Here is a 19,954-nt window from a genome sequence, read left to right as displayed (position 1 = left end):
TATTTTGATGCTCAAATTGTCCCGGATTTGACCACCAGGAGAACTTTCAAGATGGATTCTGTGTCCTTTTGACATATCTTCAGCATTACTTGACCACCTTCTTGGCTCTTGGCTTCCAGGCTTATCTTGTATTTTCCCTGTGCTATCTCTGGGATCTGTAATTTCTCTAAAGAGCCTTGGTTCCTGTTAGTGGAGAATGGGGTATGGAAACCAGCATTTGAGTGTGAGTGTGCTCATTGTTACTGGCCCTCTCAGAGAACAGAGTGAGAGAACATATGTATATAAATACACCCAGGCATACATACATGTATTTATACTCATACATCTAAACGTTCATACCTATACTTATTTTTATTTCTAATACTACGTACATTAAAAACACTGATTTTTCCCATTGCAATCTAATACTACAGGGATTATTCTAGCTTTTGCCCTTTCCATTTCATAACTCTCTTCTCCAAAATATTATTTATATATCTATCTCCTTAGATGATTTTTCATTTGATCAGCACCTCCATATGTGACAATCTTCCACTGCTGCTGTTCCCTCCATCCCCATGGGTACCCACATCACCCTGCTTGGGCGCTGACCGCTCACACTGGGTGCTGTGCTGCCCTCTGAGTGAAGGCCTCATCCCTCTCAGGCTCCAATGCCCCACATGGGCCCTGCTACTGGCCCTCACTGTGATATCCTCCTCAGCCTGCCCAGGCTATGAACCCCTGTGCCAGGCCACTGCCCTGCAAAGAAGTTCTCCTTAGGCTGCCTGGTCTTTGAAACAAGGTGCCAGGCTGCCACTGCTTCACCCCATCCCAGCAGGGACGTCCTCCCTACCCTGCTCACTCTGAGGTCACATCATAATACACAATGTTGTGACTGTTCCAAGGTGAATCCCACTGGTCATTTAACTAGTGACTGACTAGCAGCAGCCAGATTTCAAATGATGCTTTGGTGTTCTCCAGTCATGTTTTCATAGGCAACAATTCATGAAATAAAATCTCAGTTTCACTGTGGAAGAAACAAACGATTCTGAGAAAAGTTATCTTTTCATAGCAATAGCTACGAGAAAATAATACGATAATTGTGGCATAAATAAGTTTTGATAAATTAAAGGCATATTACTGATTTAGATTTGGAATCTGGATCAGATAATATAAAAATTGCATTATATGAAAGAAATTTTATTTTGAGATTTGTCAAAACATTTATCATTTCATTTTTTAAAAAAGGTTACAAAAGGAACAGATGTGAATTAAATATAAAAATTAAAAAGTTATAAAGTAAAAAGTGAAAGCCTTCTCCTCTTCAAAGGTAATCACAGGGCACAGCTACCATCTAATCCAGGGGTTCTTAATTGGGGTCCACAGACCACCAAGGGGTCCTTTAAAGATTTCAGGGGGTCTGTGAGCTTGAATTGAAAAAAAATCAAATTATCTTTATTTTTTCTGACCTCTCATGTTGACTGTCATAAAACTATCTGCCACTACATTCTGAGAAAGGGTCCATGATTTTCACCTGCCTGGCAAAGGGGTCTGTGGAACAAAAAAGGTTAAGAACCCCAAACCTAATCGCTCACCTGATCCACATGGCAGGATTTTTTGTTTTTCTGTCACAAATGAGATGACACATCTGGTTTAACAACTTGCTATTATGAGCATGAAAAGCGTAGCATGGTCATGATTTCACTGTGGTACAAACATATCCTCCTCATTCTTTTAAATGTCAATACCTAGTGTGAAGAACTAAAATTTAACCATTCCCTCACCAATGAAAGCTCAGGTTCTTTCTAATTTTTTATAAATAATACTTCACTTAGGCAAGTGGACGTGGCTCAACTGATGGAGTGTCCGTCTACCATATGGGAGGTCCAGGGTTCAAACCCAGGTCCTCCTGGCCCGTGTGGTGAGCTGGCCCACGCACAAGAAGTGCCCTGCCACACAGGGGTGTCCCCCGTGTAGGGGAGCCCATGCGCAAGGAGTGCACCCTGCATTGAGACGCCCCGCGTGAAAAAAATCATAGCCCACCCTGGAGTGGACCCGTACACATGGAGGGCTGAAGCAGCAAGATGATGCAACAAAAAGAGACACAGATTCCTGGTGCCCCTGAAGAGAATGCAAGTGGACACAGAAGAACACACAGCGAATGGACACAAGAGAGCAGACAACAGTGGGGGGGGGGGTGTTAAATAAAATCTTTTAAAAAAAAGAAAAGAAATGATCACTTAAATTTTGGATAAATATTGCCAACTTGCCGTCCACAGAGGGTACCTAAATTTCCTATTTTACTAGTTTCTCATCCAATATATTTAGTCTTGAGTTGTGTATCCCTAATGCCTAGCATAGTATCTGATATCTAATAGGCATTAAATACATGTTTTGCTCAATGAATTAATGGAAACAGTCATGAAGAAACTATATCTCTGAAAGGTTAGTGTCTTCTGCTCTCTTCTCAGAGGTATACAAGCTAAGAGAGGCACTGCAACCTAGACATTCTGTCGCATTAAGGAGAGGAAAATAATCATAATTGATTAAGAGACAGTGAAGAGAGGGACTTCTGGGAAGACAGAGGATTAGAGAGACACAGAACTCACTTCTCTCCGAGAGAAATAGCTAGAGGACAGGAAGAAACAGCCTGCAAAAAATGTCCTAGGATTTAGGACACCAGGGGAAGGCTGGACACCACCTAGAAGAGAGAGGGGCACAGGCAAAAAAATCTCGCCCTTACCCCACCTTTTGAGTAGATAATTTTGAATTTTCCGGCCTGGGGCCAGCGGCTACACAGAGAGGGGACTGACTGCAGGGATCCACCTCACCGGGAAACAGGACAGACAGGGATACAGCCTAAGGATGATTCCGCTTTTGGCCAACAAATTTGGTCTACTATGTCCCACGAGCCCTCAGGCTGGGAAGGGGGGAGGGTGGGAGGAGCATCACTGTTTACCTTGGGAGACTGCCTGGGGAAAAGTAGCTTCTGAGAAGTTTGATTTGTGAGGCTCTGAATAGCCTCCAGGTAGGATCCTCTGGCACAATGATCTGATCAACAGCAGCTAACACACCCTGACCAGGCTTTGAAATCAGAGGGCTGCTGAAGAGCACCATCTGCTGGCAGACGAAGGAAGTGCATGTTAGGAAATGAAAAATTAAAAAACGGAAGGCTTTTTTGGCCCCTTACAGCCTTCCTCCAGAAGTCCTTTGAAAGTGGGTCTGCAACCCATTACTAGGCCCATGGCCCAGATTCGAGCAACTAAACATGGATAATCCTGAAGAGCTAGAACAGTCTGAACCAAGAATCGAAAAAACAGCAGTAACACACTAAAACCCATCACTAAAATCCAATGCAAGAGAGATAAATTGAGCATCAGAGTACACTCACCTTCATAATCAGACGCCAAGGCATCAGCAAAAAATTAAAAGCCATACGAAGAAACTGGAAGATATGGCTCAAGCAGAGAAACATATCAAAGCCCCAGAGGAGACACACAATTTGAGACAACTAATCAGCAAGGTTCATACAAATCTCCTAAATCAAATCAATGAGTTGAAAGACAATATGGCTAAGGAGATAAAGGACATTAAGAGGACACTGGTGGGAGTGGATGTGGCAGAAGCAGTTGAGCGCCTGCCTCCCACACAGGAGGTGCTGGGTTTGGTTCCCTGTGCCTCCTGGAAAAACAAACAAACAAACAACAAGCAAAACAAATGAAAACAAAACAAAACAAAAAACAACAACTCAGGGAAGCCAATGTAGCTCAGTGGTTGAGCTCTGGTTTGCTACATAGGAGTTTCTTGCCCACTGGTACCTCAAAAAAAAAAAAAAAAAAAAAAGTAAGAGGACTCTGGGTGAGCATAAAAAATTTGAAAACTTAAATAGAAAAAAAACCCAGAGTTTATGGCAATAATAGACACAATAGGTGAGATAAAAAGCACAACAGAGGTAGAGGCATACAACAGCAGACTTGAAATGATAGAAGAAAGAATAAGTGATGCTGAAGACAGAACAGTTAAAACTGGAGCGATGAACAGAGAGGAAAAAAATGGGGAAACCTGAGCAGTGGCTCAGGGAGTAGAATAACATGAAGTACAATACCTGCGTGTCATGGAAATTTCAGAAGGAGAAGAAACGGGAAAAGGGGCAGAAAGAGTATTTGAGGAAATAATGTCCTAAAATCTCCTGACTCTCATGAAAGAAATGAATTTACATGGCCAAGAAGCACAGCGTATCCCAATCAGAATAAACCCAAATAGACCTACTCCAAGACACATACTACTCAGAACGTCAAACACCAAAGATAAAGGGAAAATTCTAAAAGGAGCAAGGGAGAAGTAAACTATCACATACAAAGATGCCCAGTAAGACTTTGCGCAGATTTATCAACAGAAACCATGGCGGTGAGAAGACAATGCTATGATATAATTAGTATACTGAAAGAGAAAAATTGCAAGCTAAGAATTCTCTATCCAGTAAAATTGTCCTTCAAATATGAATGTGAGTTTAAAATATTCACAAATAAATAGAAACTAAAAGAATTCATAAAAAAAGAATCAGATTTTGCAGGAAGCATTAAAGGGAATCTTACAGCCCAAAAGACAGGAGAGAGACTTAGAGGAAAGTGGAGAAGGGAAGACTATCAGAAAGGAAAACCAAAAGAGTTAAGAGATGAAAATAAGCTATAACATATGAAAGTCAAAGATAAAATGGTAGAAATAATACATTTACAGAAATATCATTTAATGTGAATGGATTAAACTCCCCAATCAAAAGATATAGGCTGACAGAAGGGGAAAAAAAAACCCATGAGCCACCCATATGCTATCTACAAGAGACTCATCTTAGATCCAGGGATCCAAATCAGTTGAAGGTGAAAGGCTAGAAAAAGGTATTCCACATAACCAGTAACCAAAAGAGAGAAGGGGTAGTTGTACTAATATTGGATAGAAAAGACTCTGAATGCAAAAAAAATTGTAAGAGATGCAGAAGGCCATTATATATTAATAAAAGGGTCAATCCACCAGGAAGAAGTAACAGTCATAAATATTGTATGCACCTAACGAGGGTGCCCCCAAATACATGAGGCAAACTCTAGCAAAAACTGAAGGGAGAAATAGACATCTCTACAATAATAGGTGGAGACTTCAATACACCACTCACATTATTAGATAGAACAAACAACTAGACAGAAGATCAACAAGGAAACAGAGAACTTGAACAATATGATAAACAAGCTAGACGTAACTGACATATATAGAACATTTTGTATCCCAAATCAGTAGGTTATATATTCTTCTCAAGTGCTTAGCTCATGGATCTTTCTCCAGAGTAGACAACATGTTGCGTCACAAAGCAGGTTTCAGTAAATACAACATACTCCTGAACAATCAATGAGCCGAAGAAATTTAAGAGAAATTAGTAAATATCTTGAGATGAATGAAAATGAAAACACAACTTATTAAAATTTATGGGATAGAGAAAAGGCAGTGCTAATGCCTTTAATGTAATGCTTACATTAAAAAAGACATAAGAGCTAAAATCCAAGACCTAATTCAATACCTAGAGGAACTAGGAAAAGAACAGCAAACCATTCCCAAAGCAAGCAGAATGGAAGAAATAGTAAAGATTAGAGCAGAAACAAATGAAATTGAAAAAAAAAAAAGGAAAATCAACAAACCAAAAGCTGGTTGTTTAAGGTGATCAATAAAATTGACAAAACCCTAGCTAGACTAACAAAGAAAAGAAGATGCAAATATATAAAATCAGAAATGAAAGAGGATATTACATCTGACCCCAGAAATAAAAAGGATGAGGATATTATGAGAAACTGTATGCTGACAACCTAGATGAAATGGACAAATTCATAGAAATGCACAAACAACCTACATTGACTCTACAAGAAATAAAAGAACTCAACAATCCAATCACATTTAAAGAGACTGAATCAGTCATCAAAAATCCCATAAAGTCAGTCCAGGGCCAGACGGCTTTACAGGTGAAATCTACCAAGAATTCTGAGAAGAATTAACACCAATTCTGTTTAAACTCTTACAAAAAATTGAAGAGGAGGAAAAATTACCCAACACATTTTATGAAGCCAACATCATCCTAATACCAAAGCCAGATAAAGATACTACAAGAAAAGAAAATTACAGACCAATCTCTCTAATGAATAGATGCAAAAATTCTCAACAAAAACTTGCAAATAGAATCCAACAGCATATTAAAAGAATTATAGGCCAGGTAGAGGGCACCGGGGATGCCCGCGCTCACAGGAAGGCTGAGCCGCTGCATCTGGTGGAATCACCCCGGAGCCAAAGGCCGGGTCTGTTCTGCAGATGAACAAGCATTAGGATCAGCTGCCTTTCCTAGACCACGCGCAGCTGCTGGCCAACTTTGCTGCTTTCCAAAAGGGGAGAATTGGAAGGGACCAGGAATCAGCCATGGCTCTGCCGGTCTGACTAGACAGCTGGATACTGGAACAATATCAGGAGGGCTCGCTGCTTCTGTGAGTCTGCATGTGGCTCTTCCCAATTGCAGAGAAGAAACAACTTTTGAATTAGAAGCTTCTAGCAGGCCACTTTCTACTTTTCAGTCCACTTCCTCTGACAATATAAAGCCAGACCTGGGCTGTTAACGGAGTCTTCCTGGAAACAGTGTGTGGCACAAGAAGGATGAACAGGAATCAACTGAGTGAATAAAGAGGAGAGGATCCTTCATGGACTGAAACTCCATGATGCTGTGCAGAAAAACAAACTATGTAGGAGGATGGTTTGCCCGTGCTTTTTCTTCTCTCCCGTCACACCCCTAATTTCCCCAGTGGTGAGACCTGTAACACTGCCATGTACAGTGAGGCCACTAATGTCATCAGGCTACACCAGGCCACCTGTAATAGTTGCAGGGCTCAGGGTAAGAATACAGACGGAGACCCACATACCATGTGTCTAATTATTTCAAAGTTATATTTCATACTACACATTTTTAAGTAAAATATGTTCTATCTTCCTACTTTGACAAATACATCTTTATGCCTACAAAATATAAAAAGATATTGGAATTCTATGGTTTTGGTTTAACTGAAAGTTGGCAAAGCATCAAACATGAAACATCTGAGTGTTCTGCGGAAGGTCTGGTGATATTAGGAAGAGTAATAAAATGGAGACATAAGTAATTCATAAATGGTCATATTTATTCTGTAGAATTTACTTTTCTTGACTTAATTTCAGAATATTTACTAATTATGTTATCAAGCTTTTCATATAATTTTGTTCTATTGACAGTAATGCCAAATTAGACCAAATTCCTTGAGTGATTATTGTTCTTAGTTTTATGAATTTTATTCTTGAGAAACTGCTTTATTGAGGCAAGAGCAACTGGTATTTCCAACAAAATGCTTAAAGCAATACCTAGCTGTCAGTATTGAACCATGTATTTTATAGTTCATGTTCAAACATTATACTGTATTTACATATGAAAATGTATCATCACAGCAAGTTACAAAATATTAAATTTCATCCCCAAAATTGCTGTAACTTAAAACACAATTCTGACCATTATTTAAAGCAGTATCTAGATGCATTAGCCATTTCTTATCTTCTAATTTCAAATATTTCTATATTGGGATGTTTATAAATAAAACTGATAAGAGAAAAAAAAAGAAAAAGAATTATATACCATGACTGAGTGGGATTTATTCCTGGTATGTAAGGCTGGTTCAACATAAGAAAAATCAGTTAGCATAATATACACCACACTAATAAACTGGAGGGAAAAAAGCCACATAAATATCTCGATTGATGCAGAAAAGGCTTTCGACAAAATCCAGTATCCTTTCTTGATGAAACCACTTCAAAAGATAGGAATAGAAGGAAGGTTCCTCAATATGATAAATGGCATATATGGCAAATTCACAGCCAACGTTGTACTTAATGGGAAAGGCTGAAAACTTTCCCTCTAGGATTGGGAACCAGACAAGGATGCCCACAGTCACCACTGTAATTCAACACTGTGCTATAATTCCCACCTAGAGCAATTAGACATGGAAAAAAAAGGCATCTAAACAGGAAAAGAAGTAGTAAAATTCTCACTGTTCACAGATGACATGATCCAATATTTACAAAATTCTGAAATGTTTATGACATAGCTACTTTAGATAATAAATGAGTTCAGCAAAGTGGCAGGATACAAGATCAACATGTTTCTGTACACTATTATACAGTATTGAACAATCTGAGGAGGAAGTCAGGAAAAAAATTCATTTACGTAGAACAAAAAGCCTCAAATACCTAAGGAATCAATTTAACCAAAGATGTACAGGATGTATATTCAAACACCTACAAAACACTGCTAGAAGAAATCAAAGAATACCTAAAGAAATGGAAAGACAGTCTGTGTTCATGAATTGGAAGACCAAATACCGTGAAAATGTCAATTCCACTCAAACTGATCTCAGATTCAATGTAATACCAATCAAAAGTTCAACAGCCTACTTTACGGAATATAAAAAGCAATTACCAAATTCATTTGGAAGGGAAAGGGTATCCAAATAGCCAAAAACATTCTTAAAAAGAAGAGCAATGTGAGAGGACTCTCACTGCCCAACCTTGCAACGTATTAAAAAGCTACAGTGATCAAAACAGCATGGTATTGGCGTAAAGAGAGAAACATTGATCAGTTGAATAGAATTCAGAGTCAGAAATAGACCCTCACCTCTATGGCCAACTTGTTTTTGACGAACCTACCAAGTCCACATTACTGGGACAAAACAGTTTCTTCAACAAATGGTGCTGCAAATGGTGCTGGGAGAATGGGATATTTACAAGCAAAAGAATGAAAAAGGAACCCTATCTCACTCCCTACACAAGAATCAACTCAAAATGGATCAAAGACCTAAATATAAAAGCCAGGACCATAAAACTACTAGAAGAAAATCTAGGGAAACATCCTCAAGATCTTGTGGCAGGTGGTAGTTTCTTGGATCTTATGCCCAAAGCATGAGCAATAAAAGAAAAACAGATAAATGGGACCTCCTCAAAATTAAACACTTTTGCACCTGAAAGGACTTTTTCAAAAGGCTTAAAAGGCAGCTGACTCAATGGGAGAAAATATTTGCAAATCACATGTCTGATAAAGGTTTAATATTCTTGGTGCTTGCTTTGGCAGCACATATACTAAAATTGGAACGATACAGAGAAGATTAGAATGGCCCCTGCACAAGGATGACACGCAGATTCGTGAAGCGTTCCATATTTAAAAAAAAAAAAAAAGGTTTAATAGTCTTGATATATAAAGAAATACTACGATTCAAGAAAAAGAAAGATGACCCAATTTAAAAAATGGGCAAAAGACTTGAATAGACATTTGTCCAAAAAAGAAATACAAACGGCAAAAAAAAACATGAAAAAATGTTCAAAATCACTAGTAATTAGGGAAATGCAAATCAAAGCTACAGTGAGATATCATTTCACACCTAATAGAATGGCCACTAAAGACAAAAAACTACCAGTGATGGAAAGGATGAAGAGAGATAGGAACACTTAACACTGTCGGTGGTAATGCAGAATGGTACAGTCACTGTGAAGGACTGTTTGGCAGTTCCTAAGGAAGATGAATATAGACTTGCCACATGACCTAGCATTACCATGACCACGTATATACCCAAGAAGAACTGAGAGCAGTGACATGAACAGACATCTGCATACCAATGTTCATAGTGGCATTATTTAGGATTGCCAAAAGTTAGAAACAACTCAAGTGTCTGCCAAATGATGAATGGATAAACAAATTGTACTGTTAACATATGACGGATTATTATGCAGCTGTAAGAAGAAATGAAGCCGCGACACCTATGACAACTTGTATGAACCTAGAGGACATTATGCTAAGTGAAGCAAGCCAGACACAAAAGGACAAATACTCTCTGATTGCAGTATTATGGACTAAACATACTGTGTAAACTCATGGAGTTAGTAACTAGAATATAGGTCACCAGAAAATAGAATGAGGTTAGAGAATGGAAAACCGAGGGTTAATCTGCACAGAATTGGTATAAAGGTTGTTCATAAATCTTTGGAAATGAATAGAAAAGGTGAAGGTACAACAGTGTTTTTAACTAGCAGAGCTATTATATCAGCATGACAGTGGTTGAAAGGGAAAGTCCAAGGTCGTGTATATTACTAGAAGGAAAACTAAAAAATTTAACATAGGACTGACTGTATGGCATAGCATGTAAAATGAGTATGGGTAATACTGCATATATAAAACTGCTTTTCTTTGAAACTGAACAAATTGCATGTTAATGTTACAGAATGTTAATAATAGGCAAAAATAGAATCAAAGTAAACCACGGACAGTAGTATACAGTATTATATTAACAATCTTCTATTAAATATTTAAAAAACCACAAAACTTAGGGGGATAAAAAGAGTCCAAATACACATATTATTTGGGGGAAACACGGAAATTAATATACTGGACTAAAATAATTCCCAATTTCACTTTTTTTCCCCTTCACTAGAAATGGCCTGCTGTTAAATTACTTACCTGCTGCCTGCTTGGTTAATATAATGTTAGTTCTGCTGACCCAGAATTCATACTTTTTTAAAAAGTTAACCATACAGTTAGAGGAATGTAATCATCAACAAAACAATATTTTTTCATATTAACACAGGAATGACTACAGGAGTTAAACCTGCTTACACAGACAATGAAAACCCATGTATTAATTTAAAGATTGTTACAAGAACTTTTACTTCAAGCAGTACTAGAATAATATTTCACTGCAGCAAAAAATGCGGGTCCTCTTCTGGAATACACTAATAGAATTTCACTCGAATGTGAATTCATTAAATAACTCGCGCCATGAAATATAAGGTTATAGAATACTTAAGTCTAGGAAGGACAATTTAAAATGTCAAAATACACACACGTCATAGAGTAATGTGGAAGTTTTATTGCACTGTTGTAGAATTTAGTCAATTCAAGATTTTGTGAGTTTTTTTAGAAGGAAAAATACTGTTGCTTCATAACAGTGTTTCAAAGATGGGTGCATATTTGTTTCCTGTTCCCAATTCTCACAAGTCCTGCATTAACAGCCATCAACTTTTTTCCCTGGAAAGACCCTGTGCTGGAAAGGAAACAATTTCTGGAAAGGAAACAATTCCTACGATGGAGGAATTCTCCTAAACTTACAGATGAGGAATCTAAAGTGCAGGGAGTCCAAGTGACTCAGTCAAGATCACATGGGGGGGAGGCGGACTTGGCCCAGTGGTTAGGGCGTCCGCCTACCACATGAGAGGTCCGCGGTTCAAACCCTGGGCCTCCTTGACCAGTGTGGAGCTGGCCCACGTGCAGTGCTGATGCGTGCAAGGAGTGCCCTGCCACGCAGGGGTGTCTCCCGCATAGGGGAGCCCCGCGTTCAAGGAGTGCACCCCATAAAGAGAGCCACCCAGCATGAAAAGAAAGTGCAGCCTGCCCAGGAATGGCACTGCACACACGGAGAACTGACACAACAAGATGAAACACAGATTCCCATGCTGCTGACAACAACAGAAGTGGACAAAGAAGACGCAGCAAATAGACACAGAGAACAGACAATGGGGGAGGAGGGGGGATGGGAGAGAAATAAATAAATAAATAAATCTTAAAAAAAAAAAAAGATCACATGGGGGAAGTGGACATGGCTCAACTGATAGAGCATCCAGGATTCTATCCCCAGGGCCTCCTGACCTGTGTGGTAAGCTGGCCCATGTGCAGTGCTGTTGTGCACAAGGAGTGCCGTGCCACACAGGGACATACCCGTGAAGGGGGGCCCCAGGCACAAGGAGTGTGCCCCACGTGAAAAAAATCACAGCCTGCCCAGCATGGTGCTGCACACATGAAGAGCTGATGCAGCAAGACGATGCAACAAAAAAAGAGATGCAGTTTCCCAGTGTTGCCTGATAATACAAGCAGACCCAGAAAAGTACACAGCGAATGGACACAGAAAGCAGACAAAGGAGGGGATGGGGGGAGAGAAATAAAAAAATAAAAAATAAGAAAAGATCACACAGGAGGCTGCAGATTTAGAAACGGCATCAGGCACGTGCACTCTGCCTCCTCTGCCACACTGCCTCCGCGCATGCTGACATTCAGCTGGGAGCCCTGCGCAGATTCCACAACAACACGGGGCGTGTTCTCGGCAACGCCGTCAACAAAATCAACAAATTCTCTGGAATAGTGTTTGAGTCAGAAATTAAAGGGAGATCAAAGGTCATGCGAGGTTCAGACTGTCATTTTGTATGAGAAAATGGGAAGTACAGTTGGTGGCATAACCAGTACTGGCTTCCAGGTCTTTACCTACACTCCAAGTTCTTTCTACTATGCTAAGCTAGTCATACAATACAAAGCTCAGGTGCTTTCTTTACAGGATACTTTGTTTAGTTGAGAGGTAAGACTCTGTAGTTTGATATTATTGATGAATTCCAAAAGGAAATATTGGATTATGTTTGTAAACTGATCTTTTCCTCTGGGCATATTAGATTACATTGGATTCAGAGGTTTAGTTGATTAAGTAATCAGGTAAACCTCTTATGCCAGTAGGGCATTGAGTCCCCACATCTTGGTGGGTGGGGACTCACAGATAAATGGCATGGCAAAGGACAGAGTTTGAGGGTTTCGGATGTTGGAGTTTGATGCTGAAGCCTTAATTAAGCTGGAGCCCCAAGAAGAAAGGAACCCTTAGCCTGGAAAGAAGCAAGCCCTGGGAAGAGAGGAACCCAGGAAGCCTGACTCCTCCCAGACGTCGGCAGCCACCTTGCACCAATATGTGAAAAGAGACTTTGGTAAAGGCAGTAACTTATGCTTATAGCCTAGTATCTGTAAGCTCCTACCCCAAATAAATACCCTTTATAAAAACCAACCAATTTCTGGTATTTTGCATCAGTACCCCTTTGGCTGACTAATACAGACTCCCAACTAACTGGCAAAACATACAGGTATGTGATGAGTCTAAGCTGTATGCTGCTGACTCAGTGCCTTACGTCTCCACAGAGAACAATGAAGATGGAAAGGTATCTAGGGGCTTCAAGGAGGAGCATGATAGTGATGTGGAGAGAAAGAAAGGGGAAGGGTAATCAAATGTATGCATTATAGGGAAAAACCTGATGTTGAGCATAGCCTATTTGTGAGAAAGCAAGGAAATAGTCCCAAGTAGAACAAAAGTAGGCACATGGAGAATAGGAAGGAAAAAATGTTGGACAGACGAGACCGTGAAAGACTGAGATCAGGGCAGAAAACCAGAGACTTTGTGAATTAGGGAACAGGAGATTAGTACAGGTGTCGGTAGGGCCCTCTTCATCAGTGAAAGGGGCTGAATTAGAAAGCTTCACCTGGTTGTAAAATCGGAGACTGTTGGGGAAGAGATGGATTTTGTATAAAATGAAGACTTTGGTTTGGGAAACAAGAATTAATGATATTTTATGCTCATCACACTTGTTTTCTCAATTTTTATACATAAAATAATTTATATTCTTTGATACATATTTTTTAAAAGGACAGTGAACTATGAACTAGAAATAGTTTCCTGGAGAAGGATATTACATTTACAGAGACAAATATTTTATTAAAGAGTATTATTTTCAGATATTTCAGTGTACAAAGTAACCAGTATGCTTGATTACAAACTACCTGCAGCTGAGTAGGTGACACTACATTCTTGGACAATGAGGATATTTATTTCCTTTCTTCACTGCTTTTTAGGGAACAATCATTGACTTTAATCCCCTCTATCAAGCATTTAGCAGATGAGGGGCAAGACAACCCGATATGGCAGAGCCTTCTAAAAATATTAACTCCTAATATACCACAAAATCATGGTTTTGAAAAACACTGCTCTAAATACTTCCAGGTCGTGTTAGAATTATTCCCTATATAAAAAGGCAGCACATGCAAGAAAACAAATATTCATGACTTGGGAACTGCTTTAAAATTCCAATCTAATACAAGAAGCCTCCTTGCTACTCTAATTACAGACCTGAATTTTACTTCCATCAGCAAATATGGTTTCTATTCTAGAACCAGTGCTAATTGTTAAATTACTTGAAACAAAAAATCAGTAACAGAAACATGGCCGTTGGATAAATGTTCTTTGCTTTGTTTTCTCCCCCCAAATTCCTTTAAAATGACAGTAAAAAGATTTTTTAAAAAGTTTAAATCCATAAGGTCAAGTAGACTAGAAAAGGAGATGAAAAGAGATGAGATCTGCAAACATTTTGGAAGCTGGAAAGCAAATGACCAAGTGGTGATACTTTTTTGGTGCCAAGAGAAAGCAACACCTCATTGTGGCTAGGCAAGGAAGCTGTCTGGAGAGATGTAGAGTAGAGCTCTGGACATAATGGGGCTCAGGGCCAGGAGCTCAAGGCTCAAGGCTCAAGGCGTCGGAATAAGGAACCCGAACATTCTCTACCACCTCTCTGCAAAGAAGGTGCCTGTGTGTTCTTGAGCTAGCCTAAGAAACCGAGAGGAAAGGCTTGACGGCAGGACTCTAAAGCCTCTGCCCTGACAGAGTTATAGGCTTTAATGTGCAGATCTTTAGTTTCTGGTAGAAACAAACTTAGCTGAAGTAGCACTAGGAACTAATGCCATCTGAAAGTATATGAGAAATAAACATAAACAGGGGAAAACAATTAAAATTTAAAACCTAGTTGAAATGGAACTTTTAGGAATAAGTATCTATCTCTCAGTCTGTCTGCTCCATAGTGAATATGGACCAAAATCTATCTAATTTGTTACTCAGCAGCAAAGCTTAGAAATAGCACACCAGTTCTCAGATAGCAGGAATGTCTTGTTCTCTGTGGTTTTTACCTGGTGGGAGCTTACTGGGCTGCTGCTGCACACCGGCTCCAGGGAGGGGAGGAGGGCTTACCCCTGCGGGCCCGGCACCCTGGGATGGGCTTACACTGGTCAGAGTCCCAGTAGGCAATGGCTGACCTCTCTTTAATAGCTGCTTCTGTTCTTGCTGGCGGAAGCGTGGAGGCACCTCGCGAGGCAGGTAACGGGATGCAGCTGGCTGCTGGCCACTGGCAGATGCACGTTTGCCATTGCTGCTGGAGAGTGTGCTGGTGGAAGGACTGGTACCGGTACCGGCAGGTTGGGGCTGGCTTGAACAGGTCTTAGTAGGTTCTGGCACTACAGAGAATGAAATGAAAAAGAATTCCAAAACTTTAGTAACACCTCCTTAAAATCCAACTGAAACCAAACAAAACACAAAACTGAGAAGAAAAACGGCAATGTAGTACTTTGGATACAGAATTGGACTGAAGCGAGAGTCCCAGGTTAGAAGCCCAGATTTCCTATAAACCAGCTGCAATCTGCAGCAAGCTACTGCCCCTCTCTTGTGCCTTAGTTTCCTTATCTGTAAAATAAGGATGAAGAAATTTCAGCTGAGGAGCAGTTATCATACTTCATCCCTAGGCGGCTGATTAAAGCTCAGATCATCAGCAGGATGGAGGGGGAGAGAGGCTGAGAAAGAGGTGCTGGTCCCAGGCCACAGCCTGAGAACCAGTGCCCTCATTCAGGAGACCTTGAGATGTCCACAAACTCTTCATAAGGATTTATTTATTTTTGTTTTAATTCTGAAACAAAAAATCTGAAAAAATAAATAAACTGGGACATTCTAGGTTACTTAAATAATGAAACCTGAATACTACCAAGCATAGGTGTCAGCATTTGTGGTGTTGGTACCTGGTAACACTACTATACTTTACCACAGATTTGTTGGAAAAGAATGCAATCTTTTGCAAATGATGCAAGTGCATTAAGTGACGGTCCAAAATGATGTCAGAGTATGTAGCATAAACAGAAGCTTCACAGAAATTTAAGAAGAAAAAAGGAGCAGGAGAGATCAGTGCTAGCCTGTTGGATGGTATAGCAGGCCAGACGCAGGAGAACTGAGCAGCAGCAGGTGGACCCACGTTCATCTGAAAGTGAAACATCCTTATCCAGAAGATTACACTAGACAGTGTTTTTCTTTCCTTGATTAGTAAATATCTTTGGCTTTATAGTAGAATAAAAGCTATGTACAAAAGCAGCTTAAACCTAGTTTTGTTTATGTATTATATGTGTAGGTAACATTAGAAAAAATATTTTACGTCAGCCCTGGGGGTCCATAAGATTTTCTTTTCTGTCCTTTATACTATCAGCTCCAGTCTGTCTGTTCTTTACTTGTCTCTCCCATAAAGACTCCACTAATCGTCAGTACCTCAGGCCTTTGTCACCCCTGTCTGGCTAACCTCGATCCTAGATGAAGGTACCGTCCACTCTCTCCACAACCTGACTCAGATGTGGAGAAACTCAAGAAAACCACACAACCATGCAGCTTGGGACCACCATGAATTTTTGGTCCCTAACATCAAGTATAGCCTCAGTGCGTCCCCTCCCTTCTACAGTTTCCTGGGTCTGCTTTCTTCCGCTGCTGTCAATGACTCTTTAAAGGTCTTCCACTCTGGGGCCTTGGATCGCCTTGCCTCCCTATGCCCACGTCCCCCACCCCATCTTTACTGTCCAGAAGAAATAAATGCCTCTGGGTAAAAACTTCCTCAATTCCTGCCACTACAAATACCCAAGCATTACCACATTCTTGGTCCCACGCACGCATCCAAGACTCCGGTCTAAGGCTAATACTGTAGTTCATCAATTCTAAGAGTCACATTTTTCCATTTACCATCTCTTAAATCAGGCTGGCAATCAGTGACATGTCATTTTACTAGGCACTGTTTTTTTCCCTCTCTTAGTGGTATATGAAATAACGTTGCATCCCACAATCCACGGGATCAGAGAGGTAATGCAGGATGGTTCCAGCCAAGGCTCAGGCCCTTTCTCAGAGGCTTCAAATGCTTTGAGTGCCCTGGGCTTCAACCCACGACTGTCTCCAGAGAGGACACAAAGTCCCAAAGCATAAAATTTTGTCTTAGATTAATTCTTTGTTGTATAAAAATTTTTTTTTCAAGTTAGGGCTTTATTATGATGCACAAAATTGAATATACAAGAGAAGACATTCTGATCACCAGTGCTTGTGTGCAAAGTAGAGGACAGCACATTTCCAATTTCTAACTTGTCTAGAAATTGTGTGGTGGCCACTCTGTATCTAGCTCCTTCTCATCAGCATTTAACCATATTTAAATCTCCATTATCTTCAAAAATGGCAGCAACCATTACTCTCCTAGACTCCCAATCCCTCTCCAGCTACTTCTCCATTCTCTTCTTTCCTGTTGTCAAACTTCTTAGGGTTTATTTACACTGTTTCTTACTGTTTCCCCTTCACTCATTTGCTCCTTCATCCACTCCCTCTCACCCTACTCTTCATGGAAACCACACCACCCAAGGTTAACAATTATTTTCTTGATGCTAAAACCCAATAGCACTTTTTGCTCTTTATCTTTCTTGACCTCTCAGTTGTCTTTATCAGAGACGGCCACTCTTGCCTTCTTAAGACACTCACTTTCTTGGCTTCCATGACATTGGAAATCCTTTCTTAGATTTCCTCTGGTCTTTCAGGCCACTCTTTCCTGTCTCCGTGGCAGGCTTCCTCTTCTCTACCCTTCTCTAGGGTTTTGCTGCCAACAAAGCTTGGTACACTCATCTTGAATCATCTGATCTTTACCTGCGGCTTTGTCAGACCCCTGTGGTCATGATCTGAGCCCCCAATAACTACTAGATTCTACACTGGGATGTCTTACAGGCACCTCAAAGTCAACATGTCCCAAATACTATTCATCGGCTTTCTTACCTGACTCTATCACTCTTCTGGTAGATGGAGAAGCAACTTGCGCTTCAGTCGTAATTCTTCCTTTTAAGTATGTCATCTAATCAATCACAAACCTTGTCATTTCCAGCTCCTAAACATCCTTCAAATTTACCCGTTTTCCACATTCACTGCCACAACTAGTGCCCAGGTCACCTCTTTTTCTTGTCTAGTCCATCATCTATAGTGGGAGCCTTCTGAAATGCAGACCTTTACCCCAGTTTAAAACTCTTTCCTTCCAAGGTTTTAGGCTAAAAACCAAATTCCTTATGAGCAGTGAGAGGCCCCTAATTCCCAGTTGCCTGTCTTTCCTCTAATTTCACTATTCTGAACTTCTTGCCTATGGGTCACTGTGCTCCCCCCTTCCATGGAACCAACATAGTTGCATGTTATAATTGATGCCCTCCCTTCCTCCTTCCCTCCTTTCTTAGTGGTATGTAAAGTGTTACACCCTTTCCTCCCTGGATAACTGCAATCTGAGTAAGGTAGGGGCCAGCAGGTGAACTAAAAATGCTGCTTCTATTTTTAAAGGGTGGGGGGAGAAAACAAAGACAACTACGTGACAGAGAGACTGTATACGGTATGCAGAGTCTAAAATACTATCTGGCCCTTTACAGAAGGTTCCTGGCCCCTGATGTGGGGCATAGAAACTAATTTTAATACTGGAAATCCCATCAATGACTCTAGAGTCTTATGTGTTTCTTTTGTTATTTCTCTCCCTTCCCCCCGTTGTCTGCTCTCTGTGTCCATTCGCTGTGTGTTCTTCTGACTCCGCTTGCAATCTTGTCAGTGGCACCAGGAATCTGTGTCTCTTTTTGTGTGTCATCTTGCTGCATCAGATCTCCATGTGTGTGGCGCCACTCCTGGGCAGGCTGCACTTTTCTCGCATGGGGTGGCTCTCCTTATGGAGCACACTCCTTGCGTGTGGGACTCCCCTACGCGGGGGACACCCCTGTGTGGCAGGGCACTCCTTGCGTTCATCAGCACTGTGCATGGGCCAGCTCACCACATGGATCAGGAGGCCCTGGGTTTGAACCCTGGACCTCCCAATGGTAGGCGGATACTCTATCAGTTGAACCAAATCCGCTTCCCTTATGTGTTGTTTTATTTTGATTATACTTTGTTCCATGCCCTCTCTAAATGTGAGGATAATCTTTCTTATGGTTACTGAATCAAAAGTCAATGATGCTATTAATCAAGAAAAAATAGAAACATTTTAAGTTTAGAGATTATTATTCTCTTGGAAATCCAGGTACTTTTAGTATATCACAGCACTGAGCTACAATAAAATAAAATTCACTTTACTTTAGACTTGTTGGTAGAAGACTGCCTGGGTGGAATGCCCAGCTCCTTCCGGTTTCCTTCAGAGGCTCTTTGTGTTCCTCTGGCCCTCTCACTCCAAACAGGCATCGCATCTCTGCACTCATTCCTCTGCCTTGGACTCTCTGGAGAGGTCATCTAGTCTCATGACTTTTATTTTTTGTTGTCCTTTTTAAATTTTTTCAAAAATTTTGTTTGTTTGTTTGTATCATGATTTAAAAAACCATCTCTATGTTGCTTTTGGTCCCCAGCACTGCCTCAGTGTTGCCCTCTAGCTCTAAGTCAAGACTCACTCTTCAGCTGGTACTAGACTATGCTACTTGGAAACTGTTACCCTTCAAACTCAAAATACTGAAGTCAAACAAGAACTTCCTGGGTCTGAGCCCAGGACTGTGTTGATTGCGGTAGGAGGCCCTGAAGCATAAGATATGGTTTCTCACCTAAATGAAACAGCAATCAACTGGGGAATCTAAAACGGCAAGACAGTATTTAAAAGTTATGGAATTGGCTGGAAGTCTCATAGGGGTTTAGAGAGGCGAGAGGACCATTCACTCTACCACATGGCAGCTATATTAACCACACTTGACCACGTGAAATGAGGCTCATCCAAACTGAGATGTGCTATGGTGTTTAAGACATTGTGTTTTGAAGACTTAGTAAAAAAAAAAAAAGTAAAATATTAATAATTTTATATTGATTTCATGTTGAAATAACAATACTTGGGATAGATTGAGTTAACTATATTAAAAGTATTTTTATCTGTTTCTTTGTACTTTTTAAATGCTATTAGATTATTTACAATTACATGGCTCATATTTGTGGCTTATGTTATGTTTCTATTAGAGAGCACTGGTTTGGAAATGGCAATG

At 40.3% G+C, this 19,954-nt stretch overlaps 1 protein-coding gene and 1 non-coding gene across 7 annotated transcripts in view; one reads left to right on the top strand and one right to left on the bottom strand.

Moving 5' to 3' along the window:
- TNRC6C (trinucleotide repeat containing adaptor 6C) overlaps positions 1–19,954 on the bottom strand; it is a 180,948-nt gene that overhangs the window by 74,731 nt on the left and 86,263 nt on the right. For all 6 annotated transcript variants that reach the window (XM_012525910.4, XM_058284802.2, XM_058284800.2 and 3 more), the window contains one exon: positions 14,828–15,151. In XM_012525910.4, coding sequence (XP_012381364.2) covers positions 14,828–15,151 — 324 coding nt within the window. The remainder of the gene's footprint in view (positions 1–14,827; positions 15,152–19,954) is intronic.
- On the top strand, positions 9,133–9,239 carry LOC111764621 (U6 spliceosomal RNA). Its single transcript, XR_002797195.2, has one exon. It is a non-coding gene; the product is annotated as a U6 spliceosomal RNA (small nuclear RNA).

Source organism: Dasypus novemcinctus, chromosome 21 (assembly GCF_030445035.2).
Source record: "Dasypus novemcinctus isolate mDasNov1 chromosome 21, mDasNov1.1.hap2, whole genome shotgun sequence".
Lineage (NCBI taxonomy): Eukaryota > Metazoa > Chordata > Mammalia > Cingulata > Dasypodidae > Dasypus > Dasypus novemcinctus.
The sequence above is the reverse complement of the archived record's forward strand: the minus strand, read 5'-3'. Positions and strand labels throughout refer to the sequence as shown.